At 36.5% G+C, this 25304-nt stretch overlaps 1 protein-coding gene across 1 annotated transcript; it reads right to left on the bottom strand.

Annotated features, from left to right (window-relative positions):
- Nucleotides 1-5201: 5201 nt before the first annotated feature.
- On the bottom strand, nt 5202-23665 carry LOC127944795 (calcium-binding and coiled-coil domain-containing protein 1-like). Its single transcript, XM_052541060.1, has 15 exons — nt 23499-23665; nt 20499-20651; nt 20317-20419; nt 18650-18852; nt 17050-17262; nt 16731-16879; nt 15629-15698; nt 15382-15537; nt 13580-13834; nt 13367-13492; nt 12549-12644; nt 11748-11835; nt 9366-9619; nt 7810-7901; nt 5202-7177 (listed from the first exon to the last, which is right to left on the bottom strand). The coding sequence occupies exons 2-15, from the start codon at nt 20628-20630 to the stop codon at nt 7150-7152; spliced, it is 1965 nt and encodes a 654-aa protein (XP_052397020.1). The 5' UTR covers nt 20631-20651; nt 23499-23665; the 3' UTR covers nt 5202-7149.
- Between the last annotated feature and the right edge of the window lie 1639 nt (nt 23666-25304).

The raw sequence follows: 25304 nt of genomic DNA, 5'->3' as shown, positions 1-25304 counted from the left end.
GGACAAAGAAACATCCCTGCATTACTCATACAGGAGCATTAAAGGCGCAGGCATGAGACAGCATGGGTGGATGGTTATGATGAAAATCTGGTTTCATTAAGAATAATGAATTTAATCTTTTAGATAATTAAATTTGTGATAACTGTAAATTTTGAAATAACATACAATTTTTTTTACCAGATCAAGCGATGTTTGTTTATTTATTACTATTAGATACTATGTTTCATATTACCAGGTAAATTCATTTCAGAATGTTTTTATTAAGTGTTTCTGAATTATGAAGATGACCACACCTTTTCTATCATGTTTTCATATTCTCAATATCCATAAAAGACAAAGTTCATATGGATTTATTCATGCCTTTTCTGAATTCATGGACGGCCACAGTACTTGATGGATTTAGACTTGGCCACTTTATTTGTAAAGCGCATACAGGGGCTCACAATATAATTCTATTTATTCATAGCTCAAGGGTATTGTAGTAAACTGGGCTATGGTACTCTTAATTAAGAGATTACTATAATTAAGTTTCATTAAAAAGATCAATAAACTAGGGCTAAGATTAAAAACAAGGCCCATACATTATACACTGGTTTACAAGGACCCCATATATCCAATCCCAATGAGATGTTGCCATGGGAACACAAGGCAGATAGGCTGAGGTGATGGATTTAAAGAGGCAGGACATGTTTTTCTTTCCATGACAAACCCTCATCTCTTCCTGTGGTGTTCTGTGCATAGTGCTGCTGAGTGAGAATAAGGAGAGTCAAATAAAAGATAAAAAAGTAATAATGAAAGGAGTGAACAAAGTCTAGGCTATGATTGTTTCAATTACAAAAGCACAACAAGAGGTTTTTGTGAAGAAATATTCATTTATTCTGATTAAAACCATTTAAATGGCTATCAATGAAACCTCCAAAAAAAAAAAAAAAAGAACTACAGTAGATTATTTTGAGTGGAGTGATGTTTGGCTTGGCAAAAAATTATGGTGTTTGTGAAGATGAATTATGGTCAAATAATAAAATCCTTTATTATGTCTCTTATGTAGTCTGATAACTAATTTTCATATTTCATAACTGCAACTCGAAATCTGTGAGTTTATTCTTAGAATTATGATTTAAACTCACAACATTTTATACTTGAAAACAAAGAATTACAGCTTTAGCATCTTTGTTTTTGCAGCTAACTGTATATTTTGTAAATGCGACTTTTCTAGCGGCTTATAAAAACTGATGTAGGCGTTCAGTATCATACTGCAGTATCTTAATTGTATTGAAGAGTTGTCTGGGACAAATACAATGTCATTTATTCTCATTTTACATTGTGAAAATGGTCACACACTAGTTTTACCTAAAAATGAAAACCTGTTCAAATGTATTCACTCTCAGGCCATCCAAGATGTAGAGGACTTTGTCTCTTCATCGGAACAGATTTGAAGAAATTTTAATTACATTACTCGCTCACCATTTGATCCTCAGCAGTGAATGGGTGCCGTCAGAATGAGAGTCCAAACAGCTGATAAAAACATTACAAAAATCCACATGTAATCCAAATCCATCAATTGGCATGTGAAGTGAAAAACTTTGTGTTTTTAAGAAACAAATCCATCATTAAGACGTATTTAACTTCAAACCATTACTTCGGCTAAAATACAAGGCCTCTATTTATAATACTGCTTTGTTCAGTGAAAAAGTCATCTTGTCTGAATCGGAAAAGAACAATATGCATGGATCAAACACTGTTTTCAAGCAAAAACAGTTGTATTCAGTTCTTCTTCACTGGAGGAAGCATTATCGTGAATTGACTCGTATTTTGTCCAAAAGCAACAGATTAGGTGAACTATTCTTCCAATCACTGTTCATCTGTCAGTTTTGTGTTTGCAGTACCTAGTTCTCTCAACTTGGCTCCATGTAGTCAGTGAGCCGGGCCATAATCCATCTTTAGTTGGAAGTGGTAACGGGGGAACATTGTAGTTGTTAAGGTATTCATAATATATCACTAGGGTCGTCTGGCTGGTTGCTAGGTGGTTTCTCACTGATCTACCCCATGTCTATATTATGTTCTACTAGTCTGCTATAGATGCGTTTCCTTTAATGAGATTATCTTTCTTTTGTTTTATTCTTTCCCTGGCAAAAGTTGAAAATCTATTCACTAGAAATGTAATGACTCCTCAGCAGACTGCATGATTTGAGGTGTCATTCGTGTCAGTAGCACAAACATGTAGCATTATTAATAATATGAATAATTAATATTAAAGTTTAGGAAAGTTAATAATAAATAAGTTAATAATAAAGTTTAGGAAATATTACTTTAAAAATGTGGAATGAAAATGAGGAAAAGAACATTCAGACAAAAATGAACTCCAAATAAAGTATTAGGATGTAAAAGAAAAGAATGACTCTAATATCTTGCCCAGCAAGTGGAGACCATACAGGCTGAACTGGTTTAATGCTGTTAAATCAACTAAAAAATAAAATGTGAAATGACCCCAAATATATTTTGCATTTCTAAAGTAAGAGAAAAGACTCTGGCTGGAGGTGATTGGAGAAGAATAGAGACATATAGAGGAGATTATAGATTATACATTATATACACATCCTCTGCAGAAAACCGGGGCAGTGCCTTCCTAGAAGACATGAAAATGCAGAAAAGAAAAGAGTGAGAGGAAGATAGCTAGGGAAGAGGGAAGGAAAGAAAAAAGGAGAGCAGGTAAAATGTTGTAATGCAGGTTGCAGTGCTGTAGCCCCAGGCTCTTCATATCTTTTACATTTCTAATTAAAAGAGATAAAGAGTGAAGGAGTCATCAATCCTACAGTGATTTCCCTGTTAAGGTTTTAGAGGCAGCCGTAAAGCAGGCAGCCCGGCTCCATTGATTTTATAATTAGCTCCAGTCATGCTGCTAGGGGAGTCAGTGTGGAGAGCAGAAGAAAAAAAACATGGGAGAGCTAGAGAGGGAGTGGTATAAGAAAAGCAACAGAGGGAAAAAATGGGGTGAAGGTCAGCAAAAAGTTGTTAAAAAGCAAGAGAGGATAACAGGAGGCCAATGGTCCAATTCTACACAAGTATCTTTACAGGTAAATCAAAAGCCAGCGTAGAGCATCCATAATCTAGTGTACCTTTAGGACCTTTTACATATATATATATATATATATATATATATATATATATATATTATACACACACACATACATTATACAAAAAGACTGATTTTGGCTCACAATCAGATTTAACAAAAACCCACCAATTCACTACCTCAACAAATTAGAATACTTTATAAGACCAGTAAAAAAAAAATTGTCAATTGTTGTCCTTCTGGAAAGTATGTTCATTTAAGGTACATGTACTCAACACTTGGTAGGGGCTCCTTTTGCTTTAATTACTGCCTCAATTCGGCGGGGCATGATCAGTTTGTGGCCCTGCTGAGGTGGTGTGGAAGCCCAGCTTTCTTTGACAGTGGCCTTCAGCTCATCTGCATTTTTTGGTCTCTTGTTTCTCATTTTCCTCTTGACAATACGCCAATAGATTCTCTATGTGGTTAAGGTGAATTTGCTGGCCAGTCAAGCACATCAGCACCATGGTCATTTAACCAACTTTTGGTGCTTTTGGCAGTGTGGGCAGGTGCCAAATCCTGCTGGAAAATGAATTCAGCATCTTCAAAAAGCTGGTTAGCAGAAGGAAGCATGAAGTGCTCCAAAATTTCTTGGTAAACAGGTGCAGTGACTTTAGTTTTCAAAAAACACAATGGACCAACACCAGCAGATGACATTGCACCCTAAATCCTCACAGACTGTGGAAACTTAACACTGGACTTCAAGCAACTTAAGCTATGAGCTTCTCCACCCTTCCTCCAGACTCTATCTTGGTTTCCAAATGAAATCCAAAACTTGCTCTCATCTGAAAAGAATACTTTGGACCACTGGCAACAGTCCAGTTCTTCTCCTTAACCCAGGTAAGACGCTTCTGATGTTGTCTGTGGTTCAGGAGTGGCTTAACAAGAGGAATACGACAAATTCCTTGACATGTCTGTATTTATATTTCTTTATTTGAAAGGGGACAGTGTACATTTAATGAACATTAAAACAATGTAAATGTACCCGAGTTGGCTCAAAAGTACTAATTTTCATCGGTAGTCCCACAGCCAGATTTAAACGAGGCAACATTTAAAAATAATCACAAGTACAAAATAAAAAAAAAATATCTGAAAATCATACAACACATTATTGTTAATAAATACAATTCATATAAAAATGATATAATATTTAAATACACACATAAAAGCACTAGTGCCCACAAGTTTGGCTCTCTACAAGCCATTTTTTTTGCATTCTTTTTGAATGAAAAGAATGACAAGGAATGGTTGCCGGCACTGTGTTCCATTGCTGAACTGCTCTTACGGAGAAGACGGGCTGACCAAAAGCTGTTTTTCTCCAGGGTATGATGCAGTCTTCCCTCACTGCCCCTCTAGTATGCCTTGACCCCAGCCTCAGTCCATTTCTTGAGAAGTTCTCTAAAATTGTTGAATCGATTTTTTGCTTGACAATCCTCATAAGGCTGCTGTTCTCTCGATTGGTTGTGCATCTTTTTCTTCCTCACTTTTTCCTTCCACTCAACAATCTGTTTACATGCTTGGATACAGCACTCTGTGAACAGCCAGCTTCTTTGGCAATGAATGTTACCCTCCTTGTGAAGGGTGTCAATGATTGTCCTCTGGACAGCTGTCAGATCAGCAGTCCTTCCCCATGATTGTGTAGCCTAGTGAACCAAACTGAGAGAACGTTCTGAAGGCTCAGGAAACCTGTACAGTTGTTTTGAGTTGATTAGCTGATTGGCGTATCACAATATTCTAAAATGTTGAGAAGGTGAATTGGTGGGTTTTTGTTAAATGTGTGCCAAAATCATCACAATTATAAGATCCAAAGACTTAAACTACTTCAGTCTGTGTGCAGTGAATTTATTTAATATACAAGTTTCACAAAATAAGTTTAATTTAAGAAATAAATGAACATTTCCACGACATTCTAATTTATTGAGATGAGCCTGTATGTAAATTCTTTTTTCGGGGAACTTTTCGTTTAACAATAAACAAAATGAATAATATTATTTAATAAATGATGTACAAAAGTTAATTGTTAATGTTACTAATGCATTAACTAATGGTAACAAATTACCCAATATTTAAGAAGAGCCAATGGACACATAACAAACATTATATTATTTTATTAATGAAACCCATCCTGCACCCTGAAAAGAACGGCATAACCTAAAAACAAATTAGATAAGTAAAAGATGGAATAACTGCACAAAAAAAAGCAAATAATAAATCCAATTCTTTCATTGTATTGCTCTGAAATTACCTGCTATCTCTCAGACATTATTCAATCTAAAAAAAATGAACAACCATTATTTAGGACTAATTTTAACATATTCCTTGCCATAAACAGGTTTCTGGCTGTAGTATGATGGGTAACAGTAATCTTTCAAGTGAAGTGTTTCTCATGAAAATGAGAACCATTTTCTCTGACATCCTGATGCTAAGATGACGCTCTAGAATACAGATTTAAACTATCATAGTAAAACATGGTCAAGCATACAATAAAAAATACAGTAGACCAATGAATACACAGTGACCACAAAACCTGTTTCAGTGAGGTGTAAGGGTTACATCACTTTTAAAATCAGTACAGATTATGGCATGTTGTACAAAAGGCAAATAACATATAGGAGCTATTTAAACTTGACCCTATAGTAAACAGCAAGAACAAATCTACCAAACAAATAAGTTCTGCAAGCAGAGTGAGCCCAACAGGAATACATTTAAAACATGAAAAGAGAAAAGAAAAGAACAGACTTTTTAATGTATGTTACCTTTTCATACCCCCCCCCCCCCCACCCTTAATTATTTATCTTTTTAATATATGCATTAAAATATTCTCCCTGTGAATGTAATTAAAATTTAATCACGGTGTCTTGAAATTATGAATTTTTCCTCAGAAAATGAGCTTCAGCAAAGTTTAGACATGGCCAAATAATGTTCTCCACATGATCCACGTGACGCACCATTAAGCCATCACACATTAAATTGAATTAAACATGAGATTCCTTGTATTTCGTGAGGGGAAAATTTAAAGCAGTTCAATTCATGCTTTAAAATAAAAATTCCTTCTTGCAGTACTGCAAAAACTGTCTAATGTATCTCCAACCTCAAGAGGAACATTAAGTATTAATCTGTCTGTTTTAGTACATATTCCACACAGGTAATAATTTCATCATTTTTGTAAAACGGTGTTTCAATACAATGCATGAAACCACGATAAAGCACCAAATATACATTTAGAGGAATTACATTTAAAGAATTCAATTAAAGTGACTAATTAAAACATAATTTCCCCCAACCTCCATTGTAAAGTAGATTTCCTCCAAAGAACATCTGGTGCATATGAATTACAGGAGGATGAGAGTAAACATCCTGAAAAAAAAAATCTAGAGTGCCACTCTTTACTCTTACATCTAAAAGGATGATTGATCAGTCGCTGATGTATCCCATTACACATAATCAATCATTTAATGTGTGAACTTACACACAATTTTTCTTCAAAAAAAAAAAGTTAAAAAATACTTCTATCACAAGACCCACAAAATCAAGTGCACCCAAACTAAATCTTACATTTAAAACCTGAAAGAATCTCTATGACATTGTGCTTTACATTATTGCTGATGTAGATTAATGATAATCGTTATATCAGTACAAGTCTACTGACAGAACACAAGAAAATCAAAAGTGAAAAAACAACCCTAACACACACACACACACACACACACACACACAGAGAGAAACAAGCTTTACTTCCTCTGCCTCAAATACAACCTTTCTGTCAATCTGCTCATTAAAGACATCATCTGCTTGTCAGTTGATATGTGTAAAATAACACATCCGTGCAAGTTACTGTAAAACCGTGTGCGGCATAAAGAGGTCTAATAGCTTATGTGTATTCTAAGTGCATACAAAGTGTAAAGCAAATTGCATATTTAAATACTCATGTCAATATAATATAAAGCGCAAATGCTTCTAAATAAAAAAAATTGTAACGTGTTCCACTGGTGCAAAGCAGTCCACGCAGCACTGGCCCTCGGTTCCTGCAGTTATGCTTCTCACCACAAGGGACTCTCTGTCAGATCTCTGCATGACAACACACAAAAGAGGACAAACGTGAGTTTGGGAAGAAATGGTGCATTTATAGGTGGCAGAGGTTGAAAGAGATGGATAGAGAGAGGGAAACAGACGGAGGGGTGGTGGAGTAGAGTTAAGGAGGAGAAAGAAAGAGGGTGAAGGAGAGAAGTGAGGGAGAAAGGGTTTTAATGATGCTGAAAATTGGCCGGTGAGCGCTGTCTATCCTCTCAGTAAATCATTGCTACAGCTTCCTGTCAACTTATCTGTCCTCTTGTCCTCCTCTCACAGAACTCCCCCATCCTTTCTCTCGCTCTCTTCCTCCTCACTAATTTTATGAGGTGGTATTCAAAACTTCCATCTCCTCACCATATTCGGACTGTCACCATAAATAAAGGCCTGCATTAGTCTGTGCGAGTGTGCAAAGACAGAAAAGGAGACGGACTGTGACAGGGAGATATAAAGAGAGGCGTTCGGGAGAGAGAAGGGCCGAATGTTTTTTGCAACAGTGACATATTTACTTGTGTGGGTTGTGTAAGAGTATATGTGAAAATCTATCTGAGCCCGTGTCTGCAGGTCACAGATAACGACAGTGTGACCGATGGGGTTAATAGACAGTGAATGTGTGTTTGTGCGTGCTGTACCCGAGGGTAGTGTCTCTGTTGTCAGGGAGGAGAAGAGCTGTCTCCTCTCCAGAGCTGTGCCCTCCTGACAGAGCGGCCTCGTACTCTTCCTCCTGTAAAACATACGCAATCAAATGCACATGAATAAAGGGCCTATTCACCACAAGTCTGAAGAACGAGCACAACCAGATTTTTAAAACTGCAATGTGCAGTGAACTATTTCACATTGAGTTTGAAATATTATGTGACATCAATGTTGTTGTTTTTTTGTTTTGTTTTTACACCTGAACACTACAGGTTTTTTTTTTATCAGTCAGTGCCAAAAGAACCTTGCCAACAATTCAGAGAACTAAAAATCTGGCTCAATGCATCGAGAACTCCAACACACTGAGCCTGAAATATTATTATGCAGTATTCTGTATTATTATTTTATTTGGATAGGTTTTTTCTTATTCTCTGTTGAGAATTATTTTGCTTATGTGCATGTTAAATCATTGAATTTGAATCCTAAACAAACTCAAGCAGACAGATATTATTATAGCTTAAAACATACAAAAATCAAAATGAACAGGGTAGTTTGTACCAGGGTAGGGTTGCACCAGCCATTCGTAAGACCTTATGTAAATTAGAACGTTAAGTCTACACTAGAGGCTTAGTAACATCTAGCTAGTTTGTAACTACATCTATGTTTGGTTGCACCAGTTGTTCGTAAGGTTGTCTCCTTAAAGTAATGTGTAGTCGCATAATGACGTTTACCCTAAATGATCCAATAGAAGCCTACAAATACGCGATCAGAACTTATTATATGCTGTGAATTTCAATTTATCCTTCATTCTAACTTCTTTTGCCTCACACAACAGTAAAATAATTTTCCATAAAAAAACAATACTACTTAATCATGAATAACATTAGCCTATAGGTAAGCTGTGTAAATAATACCCAGAAACTGTAACTGAAACAAAAAAGGAACAATAAATTATGAAATATAAGAAATAGCATTTATTTATTTATTTATTTACTTGTATGCATTTAAGTAATTTGACATGGGAATCCTAACCACATGCTTCCGTAAATATTTAGTTAAAACATAGTTAAGCTTGTTAATTAATAAAATTAATTGCATTTATTTATATTTCATATCTGGGGTCTCTGAGACCCCCAAAACAACAATTTTTAAGTAATATCTTTCATAAAGGATGTTGAAATTTTATGAAAAATCATTTAACACAAGATTACGAAGAGTTATGATGTATCAATGTATCAACCTCACTTCTCAAACAGAACATGAGCAATTAGCATTCAGATCCCCAAGAAAATCAAATTTTACTTAAATTTTGATATTCAGAGTTGATTTGGATGATGGAAAAAATTATTGGTTCAATGCCCAAGGAAAGCAAAAATCGATAAAATGGGCACCTTCAATGCAATACAAGTCTCTTTGGACTAATGTGTCTGGCAAATGCATAAATGTGAATAACCAATCATTGTGCCAATTTTTCCCTAAATATTTTCTATGTAGCCACAAATATTATTTATCATTTTTGGAAATTTGGAATTTGATAATAACAAACCCTCACCGACTCAGAGCTGTGAGCGTGTGTGTGAGCACTGGGCTGATGTGGAGATGAGAGGGGTGCAGGTTGGCTGATGACCACCATGTCCATTCCCGAGGGGTGTCTAGGAGAAGGTGGAGGGGTGGCCGGGAGAAGCAGGTCAGCATGGGGCTGCTCACACAGACTATAGTGGTTCAGAGGACCAGAAGAGTGTGCGTCCTGCAAAGCCTCTGGGTTCTCATCCTCAGAATCAGAAAGCAGTGGGCTTTCTGCATGACCTGAAACCAGGAATAGCAGATGAGCTTGTGTATGGCTGTCCAGTTAGAGGGCAAAAATGATATCTTATTTTGTGTCATGTGAGTTTCTTTTTTGCAAAAAAAAGCTCATCTTGACAGTAAACAGGTCCATCTATAAAAAATTGACTATCATGGAAAAGTTCTTTATTTTTTGTAATTTATTTTTAAAAAAAAGCAAACTTCTATTCTAGAGTCTAGAGTCATTGCACACAAACTGATTTTTTTGTTTTGTTTTAATTTTGATGGTTATGACTTAAAGCTTAAGAAAATAAAAAATTCAGTATTTCAAAAAATTCCAATAAAAAAAGACCAATCAAAAAAAGATTTACAAAACAGAAATGTTCAAGGTTTAATTATGTATTCAATACTTGGTTGGGCTCCTTTTGCATGAATTACTGCTTTGGCTTGGCATGGAGGAGATCACCCTGTGGCACTGCTGAGGCATTATTGAAGCCCAGGTTGCTTTGATAGCGGCCTTCAGCTCCTCTGTATTGTTTGTCGGTGTTACTTATCTTCCTCTTCACAATAGCCCATAGATTTTCTTTGAAGTTCAGGTCAGGTGAGTTGGCTGGTCAATCAAGCAATATCATGGTCATCAAACCACTTGGAAGTGGTTTTGGCACTGTGGGCAGGTACTAAAGTCATGCTGCAAAATTAAATCAGCATCTCTATAAAGCTTGTCAGCAGATGGAAGCATAAAGTGCTCCAAAATCTCCTTGTACACAGCTGCATTGACTTTGGACTTGTTAAAACACAATGGATGAACACCAGCAGACGTCACGGCACCCCAAATCATCACTGACTTTGGACACTTTACACTGGACTTTTGATTCTGTGCCTCTCCAGTCTTCCTCCAGAACTTGATTTCCAAATTAAATGCTAAACTTTCATCTGAAAAGGGGACTTTGGACCACTGAGCAACAGTCTAGTTCTTTTTCTCCTTACCCCAGGTGAAATGCTTCTGTCGTTTTTCTGGTTCAGGAGTGGCTTGGTTCTAGGAATGTGACAGCTGTAGCCCTTTTCCTGAAGACGTCTGAGTGTGTGACTCTTGATGCGCTGACTCCAACTTCAGTCCACTCCTTGTGAACCTCTCCCAAGTTCTTAAATCGGCTTTTCCTGACAATCTTCCCAATACTGTGGTCATCCCTGTTGCTCATGCACCTTTTCCTACCACACTTTTTCCTTCCAGTCAACTTTCTATGAATATATTTTGATATAGCACTCTGTGAACAGCCAGCCCTTTCCACTTTCTGTATCTTACGGTGTTGATTGTCTTCTGGACAAATGTCAAGTCAGTAGTCTTTGCCATAATTGTAGTTGCATGTTCTAAACTAGCCAAAGAGGTGCCCAATATTTATACTCAAAATTAATCAAACTAATCAAGCTCAAAATGGAATATACATACTGAGCAAGTCGTAACCATCAGAATTAAAAAAAAAAAAAAACTCTTGAAATATTTCAGTTTGTGTGCAATGAATCTAGAATATAAGAAAGTTAGCTTTTTTTAAATGATTATTATTATAATTTTTTTCATTGGTTAAGATATATATATATATATATAAAATACATTTTTTGTGTAGTCCTACTTCTTAGTTTTATTTTCCTGGTTTGCATAATACTGTTGTCTACTTTTTCAGGGCAGACTTTTCACTATCAGCATAAAGTCTGGTAAACTTAGAAAGTTATACTGGCCAAAAAGTTGTTCATCTTTACCTACAATTTTTGTAACACAAACAAATCATATTGTAGCTTGCCATTTGCCACTGTGGTAAAACTTTCAATTTTTTCACAAAATATGTCAGGTGTGAGCACTTGGATGTAAAATATGGTGTTTCTATAATAAAGCAATGATATATTCTGATGTTGTGTAGTATGGCAGAGTTGTATGTGCAGAAGGTGGGGTTGGTGTGCTGTGTTGTACAGTGGTGAAGTCATATCATTGTGCATGGCCGTATAATGCAGTGGTGTGTGGCATTTTATGATGTGGCTGTCTGCTGACTGGAGTTCTGTGGTATTGTTGTGTGAGGGCAATAAAAAAAAGAGACAGACCCACAATAGTGTCGTTGTGTAGTGATGTATGTACAGAATTAAAGAAAGCACAGTGACTCACTGCTCTGCAGCAGCACCGTCTCACTCCATTTAGAATCACTCAGCACCTCCAGCCTTCTCTCCAGCTGACGGCTGTACTCCATCACTTCCTGCAAAAACACACAGTTAACAAACCTCACAGTTAAAAATAATGTTACACTCTAATGTTTAAAACACCATACTGTCCGTCATCCTCTTCCTAAATAATGGGTGTCTTAACAGGTCAGATTTCAGTAAATAGTTGGTACTTTGCTTGTTAGGGGTTGCAGTCCCAGACCATGCATTTCTGCCTAAAATGTCAAGGATACCATAAAGGTGCAACATAATTGCATATGCATGACCAAACTCTTTATTTTCTGCAAACTCCATTCACAGCCTTACATAGGTAACATACTAACCATATGTTCCTCCACCTATAAAAGATAATTAAAAGATTATAGCTGACATAATGTTTCTTTACTTAATAATTCATGCAAAGACTAACAAAAAGTGTCATTTCTGCATTTAAATCCCTCAGCCTGATCAGGTTCCAATGTAAGTTTATTTAATTTGTGGAAAATTGCTTTAAACCAGGAGCCCAGCACTGTCAGACATTCAGAGAGCAAAACATAGAGAGAGCTTGCCTCTGGTGATATTAAGACTGGTACAACAGCATGTTTCTGCTATGCCTTCAGGCTCATGTGAATGAGATGGTTGTTTACCAAGAAACTGAGCAAACTTTGTAAACTTGTTGGATGAGCTGTGAGAATTTTTGAGATGGCTTTAATAAGAATAAGACAGAACTGAGCACTTGAGAGTTTTGTGAGAACGGCAGAGATCTTGCCTGTATTTCTGTCTGCAGCTGCTCCTTTTCTTTCTGAGCCACCCTGAGACTGGCCTTCAGCTCCTGCAGCTCACGACGAGTCTCGCTTAGCTGAACCTGACCACACAAACACAAATTTGACATGAGTATCAGAAACCATAACAGTACATATCTTAAAACATTTAGATTTCATTGCAAATGTAATTCATTCCTCAATTTACATTATATAAACATGTAAATGGTCTAGGTCACTAAACAAATGTAGGCAAAGTTGTGATACTACTGACCATGTTAACTCCTACTAGGGCTGTCACTTTTGAGAAAAATCTAATTCGAACAGATACCGAATATCATGCAGTGTATTAGAATATATTTGAATATCTATGAAAAAAAAACAAACAAAAAAACGGTCTAATCATAGACTGTAAAAAAATGCGCTTACACATGGTATTTTACTTAGTTCGATTACGGATATTTCACGTCATGTTCAAATGCATATTCGAATATCGAATAAAAAGTGACAGCCCTAACTCCTACAGAGTGTGCTGTTAACACTGTTAAACAGACAGGACTAAAAACATATTGACAAGAAAACCACTGCTCTTCATTCATTTGTTTTATTACTGACTGTTTACTTAGTTACTTGAAAAAACTTGAAAATGTTTACTTAAAATTGGGCTAAATGCCATTGTTTAAAACTAATTTAATTGCATATTTAAATTTATTAAATAAAGATTGTTCATTAGCATGTTAGCTTTTGCGACAATGTGTGTATATATATGTATGTTTTTATAATTGTAAAATCTAGAAAGAATCTTTCTTTGAGTTTTTGTATTTACCCGATTGCAGTCTTTCTCTCGTCCCAGCTCCACCACTGCTTTCTCTCTTTCCATCCTTGCCTCTTGCAACATCTCCTCCTTCTGCTGAATCTCATCATTTAGACGTTCCAAACGCACCTTTTCCTTCTGACAATTCATGCAATTACTTCAAAGAACTACAGTCTCAAAGTTGCCTTTGTGTTTTTAAAAAAACATATTTTTCACAACACACACCTGTGCATTCTGCTGCAGGGTCTCTCTCTCCTGCGCCCAGTTAGCCCTTCCCTCTCTCAGAGCCAGACTGGCATCTGCCAGCTGAAGTGTGAGCTGTGCGGCCTGAAGACGGGCCTGATGAAGTTCGGCATGTGCGGTGTCCCTCTGAGCGACCATGTCTCTCAGCTCCCCCCTCAGAGTCTCCACGCAGCGTTCACTCATGTTCAGACGCTCTTGAACACTCCGGAGTTCACTTAAAGCCACTTCACTGGCTGCCTGCTCAACAATGACAGATGTCATCTCATGCTCAAAAGATGGTGTCAGTCCAGAGACAGTTAGGAGGACTTGCATACATGACTTGTAGCATCCATCTGGATCCTTTTTTTATTATTATTATTATTTGCTTGACTCTATAGACATTGTTTAATTGTGTCACATCTGCATTTACAATGATAAATCATTTAGATGTGGTTTTATACAGCTGAGGATATTTAATAAAAATTTATAAAAATGAAATCACTAGCAAATTACTTGTTAATACTTGCTTTCAGCTAGGATGCATTAAAATGATAAAGATTTACAGTAATCCTTAAATTAGCTATGTCTATATTAGAATTTTTCTGAAGGATCATGTGACAATGAAGATTCAAGTAATGACTACTGAAAATTCAGCTTTGTCATCACAGGGAAAATATATCATATTTTAGAATATATTCAGATAGAAAGGTTATTTTAAATAGTAAAAATATTTTTGATTAAATAAATTCAGCCTTTAAAAAAAAAAAAATAATAAAAAAAAATAATATATATATATATATATATATATTTAGTATTATTATTATTATTATTATTATTATAATAATATTTTTTTTCAGAATACATGGCTACAGTATGACATGCTTTTTACCCCCATATAGTGTATTTACAACATTTACCAGCAGGGGCTTATTGTTTTGCTACGATTTAATTTTTAAAAAAAAATAGGAATCGGGATTTTGAATAGAAATATTACCAAATAGTTAAAGATGTGACATGGGCAGTGGAATATGTACTGTATTTTTTGGACTATAAGTCGCACCTAAGTATAAGTCACATAAAAAAAAAAAACATACAAGTCGCACTGGACTATGAGTCGAATGTATTTAGAACCAGGAACCAAGAGAAAACATTACCGTCTACAGCCGTGAGAGGGCGCTCTATGCTGCTCAGTGCTCCTGTAGCCTACCACTGAAAACTGTTAACTGAAATATTAACTTAATTTATTTAACAACAACAAGAACAGATATTGGTAATCTGGAAAGGCAAGTTATTCAGCTAACGGTACACAATAGTACACCGAACAACAGGCTGAATCGGTGCCCGGTATGTTAACATAACACATTAACAGTTAGCTACACAACAGCATAAAGAACATACCCTGAATAGGCTAAAATTAAAACAAGCCAGCGAGTCCAACAGTTACCGTTAACGTTAAGCAAGTTCACCATGCTCCCGCGATCTTATTCCACTTAGGCTACAGGAGCACTGAGCAGCATAGAGCGCCCTCTCGCGGCTATAGACGGTAATGTTTTCTCTTGGTTCATTTCTCTTGGTTCATGTCAAATTAATTTTGATAAATAAGTTGCAAGACCAGCCAAACTATGAAAAGAAAGTGCGACTTATAGTCCAGAAAATTTTGTAAAACATCCTAGAAGATGGGAGGGAACTTCTTTTAACTTGAGCACAGTGTTTTTAGAATGGCGTTTCATACATGAGACACTGCCCTACTTGAATCCCTTATATCTAAGGTAATAGCTGGGGTGTGAAAACTGTTGGAGTGTTACCTCCTTCCTGTGAGCGCTGTTGAGTTTGTGCGTGAGGGTGTTGATGGTGTCTCGTAGCTGAAGGGCGTGTGTATCTCTCTGGGCCAGCGAGCTTCTCAGACTCTGGAACTCTGCTGACAGACTGTGCAGCTCCTTCTCTGTTTGATCCATCTTTAACTAGTATCATACAGAAAAAAAAATGACACCATTATGACCATGTACCTGTTTTTATACTTGTGTATAAATGGATAGGTGTTAGCTGACAAACCTTCTGGTTCTTGTGTTCATCTTCATCTGCCTTCTTTTGAGCTGCTGCTTTCTTGGCCCGTTCCCTCATCCTACACCGATACAACACACCAGAGGACCAATGCAACCATGTGGTTCATAGAGACAATGAGACACTGTTTACAGTGCCAAACAGAGCTCTAGAAGGGGTCCAGCTGCCCCAACAACATATGGATGTAGTCAAGGATACATATGGCCACACTGTATGAAACCCTATCATGTCCTAATGTGCCCCAGAGAACAAAGTAGGACATGTATTGCAGAAAAACAATCATTTTAAATTTCAGAATAAGTAGAGCATAAAAAAATGCTCTATTTAACGCTCACGTCATCAACATGCAGTAACAATTATGCGGTATCTGTGTGAAGCCTTTTTAGGCCTCTTGTTAAAGTAATGTACAGTGTGAAGTCATTAAGAGAAAATCGAGAAAACTGGATGACAAGTGGACACTGGAGACACATTTAAGACATGCTAATAGCAGCTGTAAAAAACGTGCAATTCAACCAATGTAGTCTGAATCACAAACATATAACTCTTATTGGTTATTTTTAGCGAATCAAATAAAGTAATGCACTGCGCACACACGCGCACACACACACACACATAATATATATATAGAAAATTTGTATTAAATTTTTTTCAACCAAAGCACCAAAATCAAAATGATAGTTTATTTAACCAAAATCCGAAACCAAACATAAAGTTTTGTAAATTAAACTCATTAGGCTGTTTAGGTTGTCTTGTTCACAGGTGATGAACCAGTTGTAGTAAAATCCTTTGGCAAAAACTTATCAAAAACACACAATGCGACTGCTTTTGTAGCTGCCATTGTAGCCTGATTACTAAAATGAATGTCTCTTATGCACTAATTCTAAATCGTTTTAAATTAGTCTGAACCTATGCCCTCTTTAATTTAAAACATCAACCGATAGACAGTCTCTTTCATATGTAAATCAAAATGTTAATTATAACTGATATACACCCAAAATAATTCGAATCAAACAGAAAATCTGAATTAAAACTCAGTCCTACAAACTATAACAAAGCAGATCTTTCAAAGATTAGAAGACACAAAGCCTCTCACCTTTCTAGGTCAGTCTCTCTCTCCAGGCCTCTCTGGGTCAGTACTTTAATGTCCTCCTCTAGCTCTCTGATTCGCTGCTCATTAGCTTCTTTTTGAGCCAGCAGGGCTCTCTTCTCCTCTGTCAGGGCTTCACCTAAATCCTCAACTTCCTAAAAGAGAGAGGTGTGATGGTAGTGCGGTGTTTACACTAAAGCGTATCACTAAAAATCATTTGTGTGTGAACATATACACCACAGTAAACACAGTAAAGACAAAATATACACACAACCGTGACCCTGGGGGTGACCACACATGCTGATGGAATGAGTGTTTACACTACCTTCTGCTGCTTCTTCATCTCTTCTACTTTCTCCCTATATTCTCTCACTTCCTCCTTCAGCTCGCCGATCTTCCTGTCCAGCTCCTTGCGGCTCTGCTCCCAGGAGCTTCTGTCTCTTTCTCTCCTGCCTTTCTCCCTCTCCACGTTCTGGTCTGCTGCTTCCAGAGCCTGGAGCAACTGGGCACGCTCCTTCAAACACTCCTGCAGACGTCTCTGTTAGGGAAAACGGATGGAGATCCAGTTTTAAATTAGGTCTGTCAATCGATTAGAAAGTTTAATTAATTACCCTATGTGGTGATTAATCAAATTAATTACATATACAAATATTTGCTGTGAAAACCTGACATTATTGTGGCAGATCAAGTAATTCATTAAATACTTAAATATTCATATTAATAGCATATTGTTATATAATAATTATCTTGACTTAAAAATTTGTTTTTCTTACAAATGCTTAAAAAGACATTACATCTGCAGTCAATCAATTAAAAAGAAAGCGATATAAGACAGTAAGAATGCTGCTGACTTGGTTGGAAAGCTAAACACAGACTATTTGGCATCTAAAGCGGTTCATGTGATTTTTAAAACCACACAACAAACACACACATTGTGGCAATGTTAAATGGAGACTCTCTGTCTGACGTCTGCAGCTTTCTGTGGATTCAAATATCAATACACTGGGGCGTCTCTATTGAATTTTTACCCTTGCACAAACAAAGTTTTTTCTGCTCATCAAAGAATGCATTTATTTAATCAAAAATACTAAAAAACTTGTAAAATTGTGAAATATTATAATGTAAAATAATGTTTTTCTACACATTAAAATGTAATTTATTCCTGTGATGCAAAGCTGAATTTTCAGCATCATTACTCCAGTCTTCAGTGCGTCATGATCCTTCAGAAATCATTCTTATATGCTCATTTATTATCAGTGCTGGAAACTGTTGTGTTATTTTTTTGAAACCTGTGAAACTTTGTTTTATTTATTTTTTTTATAAATGCTGTTCTGTTTAACTTTTTATTCATTCGAGAATCCTGAAAAAAGTATCAGCTTCCAAAATATATTTGGCAGGACAACTGTTGCCAACATTGATAATTATAATAATAGATCAGCATATTAGAATGATTTCTTAAGGATCATTAAACACTTTATACTGGAGTAATGGCTGATGGAAGTTCAGCTTTGCATCACAGAAATAAATAATATTTTAAAGGATATTAAAATAGAAACCATTATTTCATATTGTAATAACATTTTGCAAGATTACTTTTTTTTTTTTCCATCAAATAAATGCAGCCTTGATGAGCATAAGAGACTTATTTAATAAACATTACAAGTCTTACTGACCCCGAACTTTTGACCGATAGTGTACATTTATATTTATATTATTAGTGAAATAAACTTTTTTTTTTTTGTGATGTGATGAACCTGACATGTACTGTACCATACTATTAATGGGAAAAGACAAAAACGAATGTGGACCTGAAGTAAAACATAGAAAGTGACTCTGACAACTGTCACCTGGATATGGCATTGTCTCATTTGTGTGAAATGATGGACTGAATTACAGTCTTAACACATTCCTTAAGCTCATCTGACCTGCAGCAGCTGGGCTCTAGGAATGACCAGCAACATGTCCTCGCCCACTTCCTCCCCCTGACCCTCCTCTTCCAGAGTCACCAGCTCCTCTAGGGGCTTTGGGGCTGAGAAGGTGAAGGCAGGGCTGCGAGAACAAACCTCTTCTCTTCCATCCACATACACAAACTGGTACTGTTGAGCACTAGGCCCTGGTAGGTACGAAGCTGAAGAGAAGAGAGAAGAGGGAAGCTGTGAAAGGCCAAATACAGGCCAACAAAACTATGAACAAGACAACTGTATTGTGTGGGCTCTGGTTTTGAATACAGATGAAGTATATTTGAATATTTTCTGTCTGGTTATTCATAGTAAGTGAAGTTCAGAGATTTCCAATGAAACCACTGAATCCTGGGGCATTGATAATGACCTCATTTGGTTTTTCTCTGAGGTCTCCATCACCATTACTCACCACAAATTACAATGCTGCCAGTCTGTATTGTGCAAATCTCAGCCCAGACAACACTTTCACTGGCACACACACTAGCCAAAACTGATTTACACTACCATTCAAAGGTTTGGGGTCAGTAATATTTTTGTTAGTATATAAAATTAGATTTATTCAGCTAGGACACATTTAATCGATGAAAAGACCGTTAAGATATGTATAATTTTACTGAAGATTTCTGATTTCAAATAAAAGCTGCTATTAAATAATCATTAAAAAATAAATAATTAAATAAATCATTGTTTCTACAAAAATATTAAAACACTGATGATCAGAAATGTTTCATGAGCAATAAATCACTTTATTAGAATCATTATTTTTTTATTTTATTTTTTTAAGGATCATGTGACATTAAAGACTGCAATGGCTGCCGAAAATTGAGCTTTGCCTTTGCAGGAAGAAAATTAGATATTTTTTAAATCTATTGAAACATAAATGTTACTTTAAGTTGCAATGATATTTCACAATATAACTGGTTTTACCAAATTTTTGATCGAATAAATGCAGGCTTGGTGAGTATAAGAGACTTCTTTCAAAAACAAACAAACAAGAACAAAAAGTTCCTGACCCCAAACGTTTGAACCGTAATTTATGTTACTTTAAATGGATAGAGTTCACTCTGTAGAATTAATTACTACAGATGTGCTTTTAAAAAAAATCATCTGGTCATTAGCTTGTCTCAAAGATTAGTTGATTATTTGACTATAAGGAAGCCCTGAATAATTAGAAAATTAAACATGTTTGCACACAACAATTTAATGGTTTTATGCAGGGATTTACTGTGTTGATAGTACTGCACACTATAGCACAGTATGGCAAAGCCTTTTCAAATGAATTGCATCTCTGAATTTGTTCTTTTTAAAGCATCGCCAACTCTATACAAGTGATGCAGAAAAACAAGTCAATCTAGGGTAATTTGGGAACATCCTGCCCATCCCTACTAATAACTAACTACAGGCGAATTCCTTTGTGGCATTTTATCTCCCTTACAGGCCATCTGATGATGAACGTTTGCTAATGTAATGAATGCACCTCAGTGAATAAGACCAGCAGTTGCATGAATCAATGCAAGAAACTATAATGAGCTCCTTTTAATGTCCTTAAAGCACTCTATTCTTTATTCATACTGTATTGAGACCATCAGCTGACATATGGCTTGAACATCCAAAATCGTTGCTTCAGAGACCTTGGAAATTAACACAGCAGTTGACAGAGGTCCCCTCTTTGTAGCTGGATGGAGCTACTGCCCACACAAACGTATGGTAGTCCTTGACTGATGTCCAGCCAACCTGAGGATAAAAGGAAACAGATCAGCTTTAATTAAGCAAAAGAGCTACAACAAAGCTGAAGTCTGGTTCTATCTCTAACCTTAAACAGTCCAATCCAGTCATTACTGGCCCATGTGTGCTGTGGGTTGATGGTGTAGTGGCAGTCCACTCTGCTCTGAGGAAAGTAGCAACTTCCAACATTTCGAAACTCCACCCCCCATGTCTTCTCCATCACAACAGAATAGTGATGCACCTGGGTAAATATTAAAATAATCTAAAACTACTTCATTTTCTTCATTCTTTAATTATAATACATGTAGTTTTATGGCATTATTATATGAGAGGTTAAGTGAAATATTAGTATTTAAAAATAATAATAATTCTGAACATTGAACCAAAAAAAAGTTTATAAAAGGTTTTTAAAGGGGGGGTGAAATGCTCATTTTCACTCAATATCGTGTTAATCTTGAGTACCTATTAGAGCTGTAATCGGGCCTTAAAAGTTAGGCCCGACAGGACCCGAGCCCGACTGGTTTCGGCCCGAGCCCGACAAGTACATTTTGATTGACAGCTTTTTTAAAGCCCGAACCCGTTTACAGCCCGACATTATTCAAATGTGCGCACGCACACAGCTCTTTTGCCTTTTGTCAACAATGAGTAATTTATTCATGTTTTAACATAATTTACTCATAACTAACGTAGACTAGACCACTTGGAAGTTGGAATACGAGCCAACGTAAAATGATAGAAATTAAGCCCATCGGGTTCGGGCAAAGATCTTCAGCTCTAGTACCTATAGAGTAGTACTGCATCCTTCATATCTCCAAAAAGTCTTTAGTTTTATTATATTTATAAGAGAAAAATAGTCTGTGCCGATTTTTTTTCGGAAAAACACGAGCCACTGGAGGCGTGACGTGTGGGCGGAGCTAAAGAATCACGAGCGCGAGTAGGCTTTTGTGTTGAGAGCGTTTGGAAGTTGTGACATTACCGTGAGGGGAAAAAAAAACCATCATCCAAAACAAACCATGGCTAACGGTCAGATTCAGCCGTTTATTTATGATCCAGAATCAGATCCTGAGGCTGAAACTGAATGAGAGCAGCAGCAGCAACGACTCGCTCGGAGAGGGGCTCGAACCCGGGTCTCCGGCATGGGAGGCGGACGCACTAACAAGGAGGCAGAGACATCTTAAGCAGTTTTACTCACCGCCTGCAGTTCCAACACACGATCGTGACCCTTTTTCGTTGTGATTGCATCATCCTTAAGAAATAAACGATGTGCAAATCCGTCGTCAAACTGGGCCTTGTTTGTAAAACAAGCATCTTCGAAATGCAGGGAACAAACAAAAACACTTGCAAAACTCCGTCGATGCTCTCTAAAAATAAACTCCGTCCACTGGTCCCTTAATGTTTTTTTTTTTTTTTGGTAATCTGTGCAGGGTTGTCTTGCCCTGGCGACCAAAAACACACTTCTTTTGTGACATTTCGTGACGCTCTCGCTCTGATCAGTGAATGTCTGTTGTGCTCTCTGTGCTCTGCTATACGGGAGCGTGCGCTCTTCCGGCAGACGTGCCCTTAGGACCCATATAAGGAAATTCCGCTCCATCTAACGTCAAACAGAGCCATACTCGAAAAAAATTTCCGAAACTTGTGACAAACTGGAAGGAGTATTTTTGGAACAAAAATACTCCTTCAAACGTACAACTTAATTTTTGAAACTTTGTCCATGTTTAGCATGGGAATCCAACTCTTTAACAGTGTAAAAAACTCAGTATGCATGAAATAGCATTTTACCCCCCCCCCCTTTTAAAAACAATATATACAAAATACAATATATTCTAGATTCATTTTAATATCAAATCTTGATGTTAAGAAAATGTTCATAGACATGCCACTTACACTCTTTTAGAAATGCATACCTGAGATTAAAAACAATAGTAATTTTTTTTATCTTAAATGTGCTATATCTTCACAATGTATCTAAAAGTTGTTTATTTTTATTTTTGTACAACCTCTAACATCCATGGAACCTGTACGTTCCTCATAATGTGGTTTTATGGTGAAATTTTCTTTTTTAGATTTTTAAAATGTTCTTCACGCAAAGAAAAAAATGGTTCTTTAACTGGACATTGAAAGGTTACTTGGGGAAGCAAAAATGTTCTTAAGGCATCATTGTGAAAACACCCTTTAGAACCTTTATTTCTAAGATTGTGTTAGTTGGCTATTTCTATATATATGCATGATGTATTTGTCCATACAAATATACAATATACTGTAATTCTAAACCGGCTTTAATTAGTTTTATTATGGACATTATTATAGAGGCTTACTGAGGACAGTAGGGGAGAGGGGAATGTGTTGCAGAAGTGAAGAGGAAAATAGAGTGACAGGTTGTCGGGCGCCACAAATGCTGTGACTGGCTTTGTGAACTGTATGGATTACATGCAATGACAGGTGGGTCCATCATTAGCACTTCATAATAAACTTCACACTCCATATTTAGACTCCCCATGAACAGGCCAAGGACGTTTTCTTATGTCATCTGTCTGATGTCAGAAACTTGCAGCTTAATTTTAATGTTCCGTATCAAGCTCATTTATCTCAAAAGATCAAGGATAATTTGATTCATAATTTGAATCGTTTGAACTGTGGTAAAATAAAATAAAAACTGAACTAAAAAACAAAAATGCACTAATTTAATGTACTTAAATATTACTTGATAAGTGACATTTGTTGAGGAATAATAAAATATATTTTTTTTCTTTACAAACAATCGCGGATGGCTATTGCAAGCGAGGCCCAAAGTTAGAAACAATCTCGAGTAACTCGATGGAGCGTCGAAACAAACAAGAAAAAACAATGCATAGGCAGATCTAACACTTTTGACACAGCAATTTGAAAAAGAAATAAAGAACATGACAACATTATAACTGTTGTAGTCAATACACATTCCCTGGGAACGCCTCAAAATAGACTGGATGTTATAAACATGGCATGCTTTGTCTTTACAGTAGCTGCGTGCTACTGAACATGCAGCAGGTTTTTTTCTCTCTCTCTTTTTTTCCTTTTCTGGAAAAAACAAGCGTCGTATAACAAAACTCACCGGATTTAGCTTAGATAATGAGAAGGATATCCTCTTGAAAAACGATGCTCGATCATATAGAAGAAAACATTTATGAGATTGATGACAAGCGTAATTTACACCGACACATCCGCCGAGATGAGCTGTGCCACGAACCTCTCACAACAATAACAAAAACAGAAGCATGGGTGCTTTGGAGGGCCTCGCTGCATTATGGGAAATGAAGTTCCATTACTGGTTCTGAATCATGGCTCAGATACTCAAAAAAACTCAAATCCCCATCTATAATGACGACATTTGGAAGGTCGACGTGAGAATTTAGACGTCATGGTAACGGTACCGCTATTGGATATTTGATTGCTTCATATTTCTCATCGGATTCATCGACTTGGTTTCTATTGGTGAAATGTATGTCAATCAACTGATGGCCAATGCGATAGGTGCCATAAGAAATCATGGAGCAAAGCAACGCTATTGCGACATGACCAAGTGATGGGAAGTCTGACTCACTTCCGCGAATCGGTCTTTCGAGCAGACCACAACAACAATGCAATGATTCGTTCAATTATGTCGCGACTGAAAATGCTATTTATAGTAGTGAAAATGCTATTTGTAGGAGTAAAAATTAAACTTCGTCGTGTATGTGTGTCAATACAAATGCATTGCATGGAGTCAACATTTGCAGTAGCCTATGTTCTATTTGTATTTCTATTGATTGCTAATTAGCTCATTAAGCTTGAAGTAGCCTTAAAGTAGGTAAACTTAAAATGCTCAAACTATAAGCTCACTTATGGGCCCTTGGTTTATGTCATGTCAGAAAGAGACAGTTCTTGTTTAGTTGGCTCGAGAACTGCTCGATTCGGTTCGTTTCGAACGATTCGTTCGGTCTGTTGTAAAGTTTCAAATGAATCGTTAGAAAGACCCGATGCAAAAGAACGATTCGAAGGTTCCAGGTTTGCAAGAGAAAGTTTATATAACAATAAAGCACCTGAGTCAGACATGTTTCGTTTGCATTGTCTTTCCCCATACTTGACTGATGTCTGCAATGACCTAATGTCTTTAAACGCCATCTTTTCAGGGTTATTCTGCTTTGATTCCAGCAGATTCAGCTCGAGTAAACGGCACTCTGCATCTCTTGCTGACTCGCAGAAACTTGAAGCTACAATGCTTGCCTGCGAAGCTGAAAAGCAGATGCTAAATGCCTATCGTGCTTCAATAACTTCTACTAATATTTGTCTCACTCTTAGGTTCGAGTAAAATAAGCTGTCCTAATGGCAGCTCAAAAATAAATAAAAGCATTTAGAATATGTTTAATAAATGGTTAATGGAAAAGGATGTTTAGAAGTGTAAAATTAGAACTGATGAGATTTATTTTCCAAAACATTGGTTGTCTGATGTTCTCGTTTTGAACACCAGATGGCAGTATACTTTTAGGAAACGCACTGCTAAGAGGGAAGAGATGCAGGTGTGTGTGTAATTTTTTTTTTTTTTAACCATTACAATAATTTAAAATAAATGCCCATAAATTGTAAAATAGCGTTGTTATACCTGACAATCTTTAAGATGTGTTTTAGTGTCTTCTTTACAATTTAGAAGGAAAATTACACTTTTTATTTTTCATAAAGCTGGAGTAATAGCTGATCCAAGCGTGTTATCTCTTGTATTTGTGGCAGGCTTAAATGGAAGAATGATTATATTGGAGAAAACATTTCTTAAAGAATTTGGCACATATAATACAATACAATACAATACAATACAATACAATGGTGCTATTTGGAGGTCAGACGTCAAAGTCATATCTACATTCTAAATCAAGTGCCGATTTAA

Source organism: Carassius gibelio, chromosome A23, assembly GCF_023724105.1.
Source record: "Carassius gibelio isolate Cgi1373 ecotype wild population from Czech Republic chromosome A23, carGib1.2-hapl.c, whole genome shotgun sequence".
NCBI lineage: Eukaryota > Metazoa > Chordata > Actinopteri > Cypriniformes > Cyprinidae > Carassius > Carassius gibelio.
The sequence above is the reverse complement of the archived record's forward strand: the minus strand, read 5'-3'. Positions and strand labels throughout refer to the sequence as shown.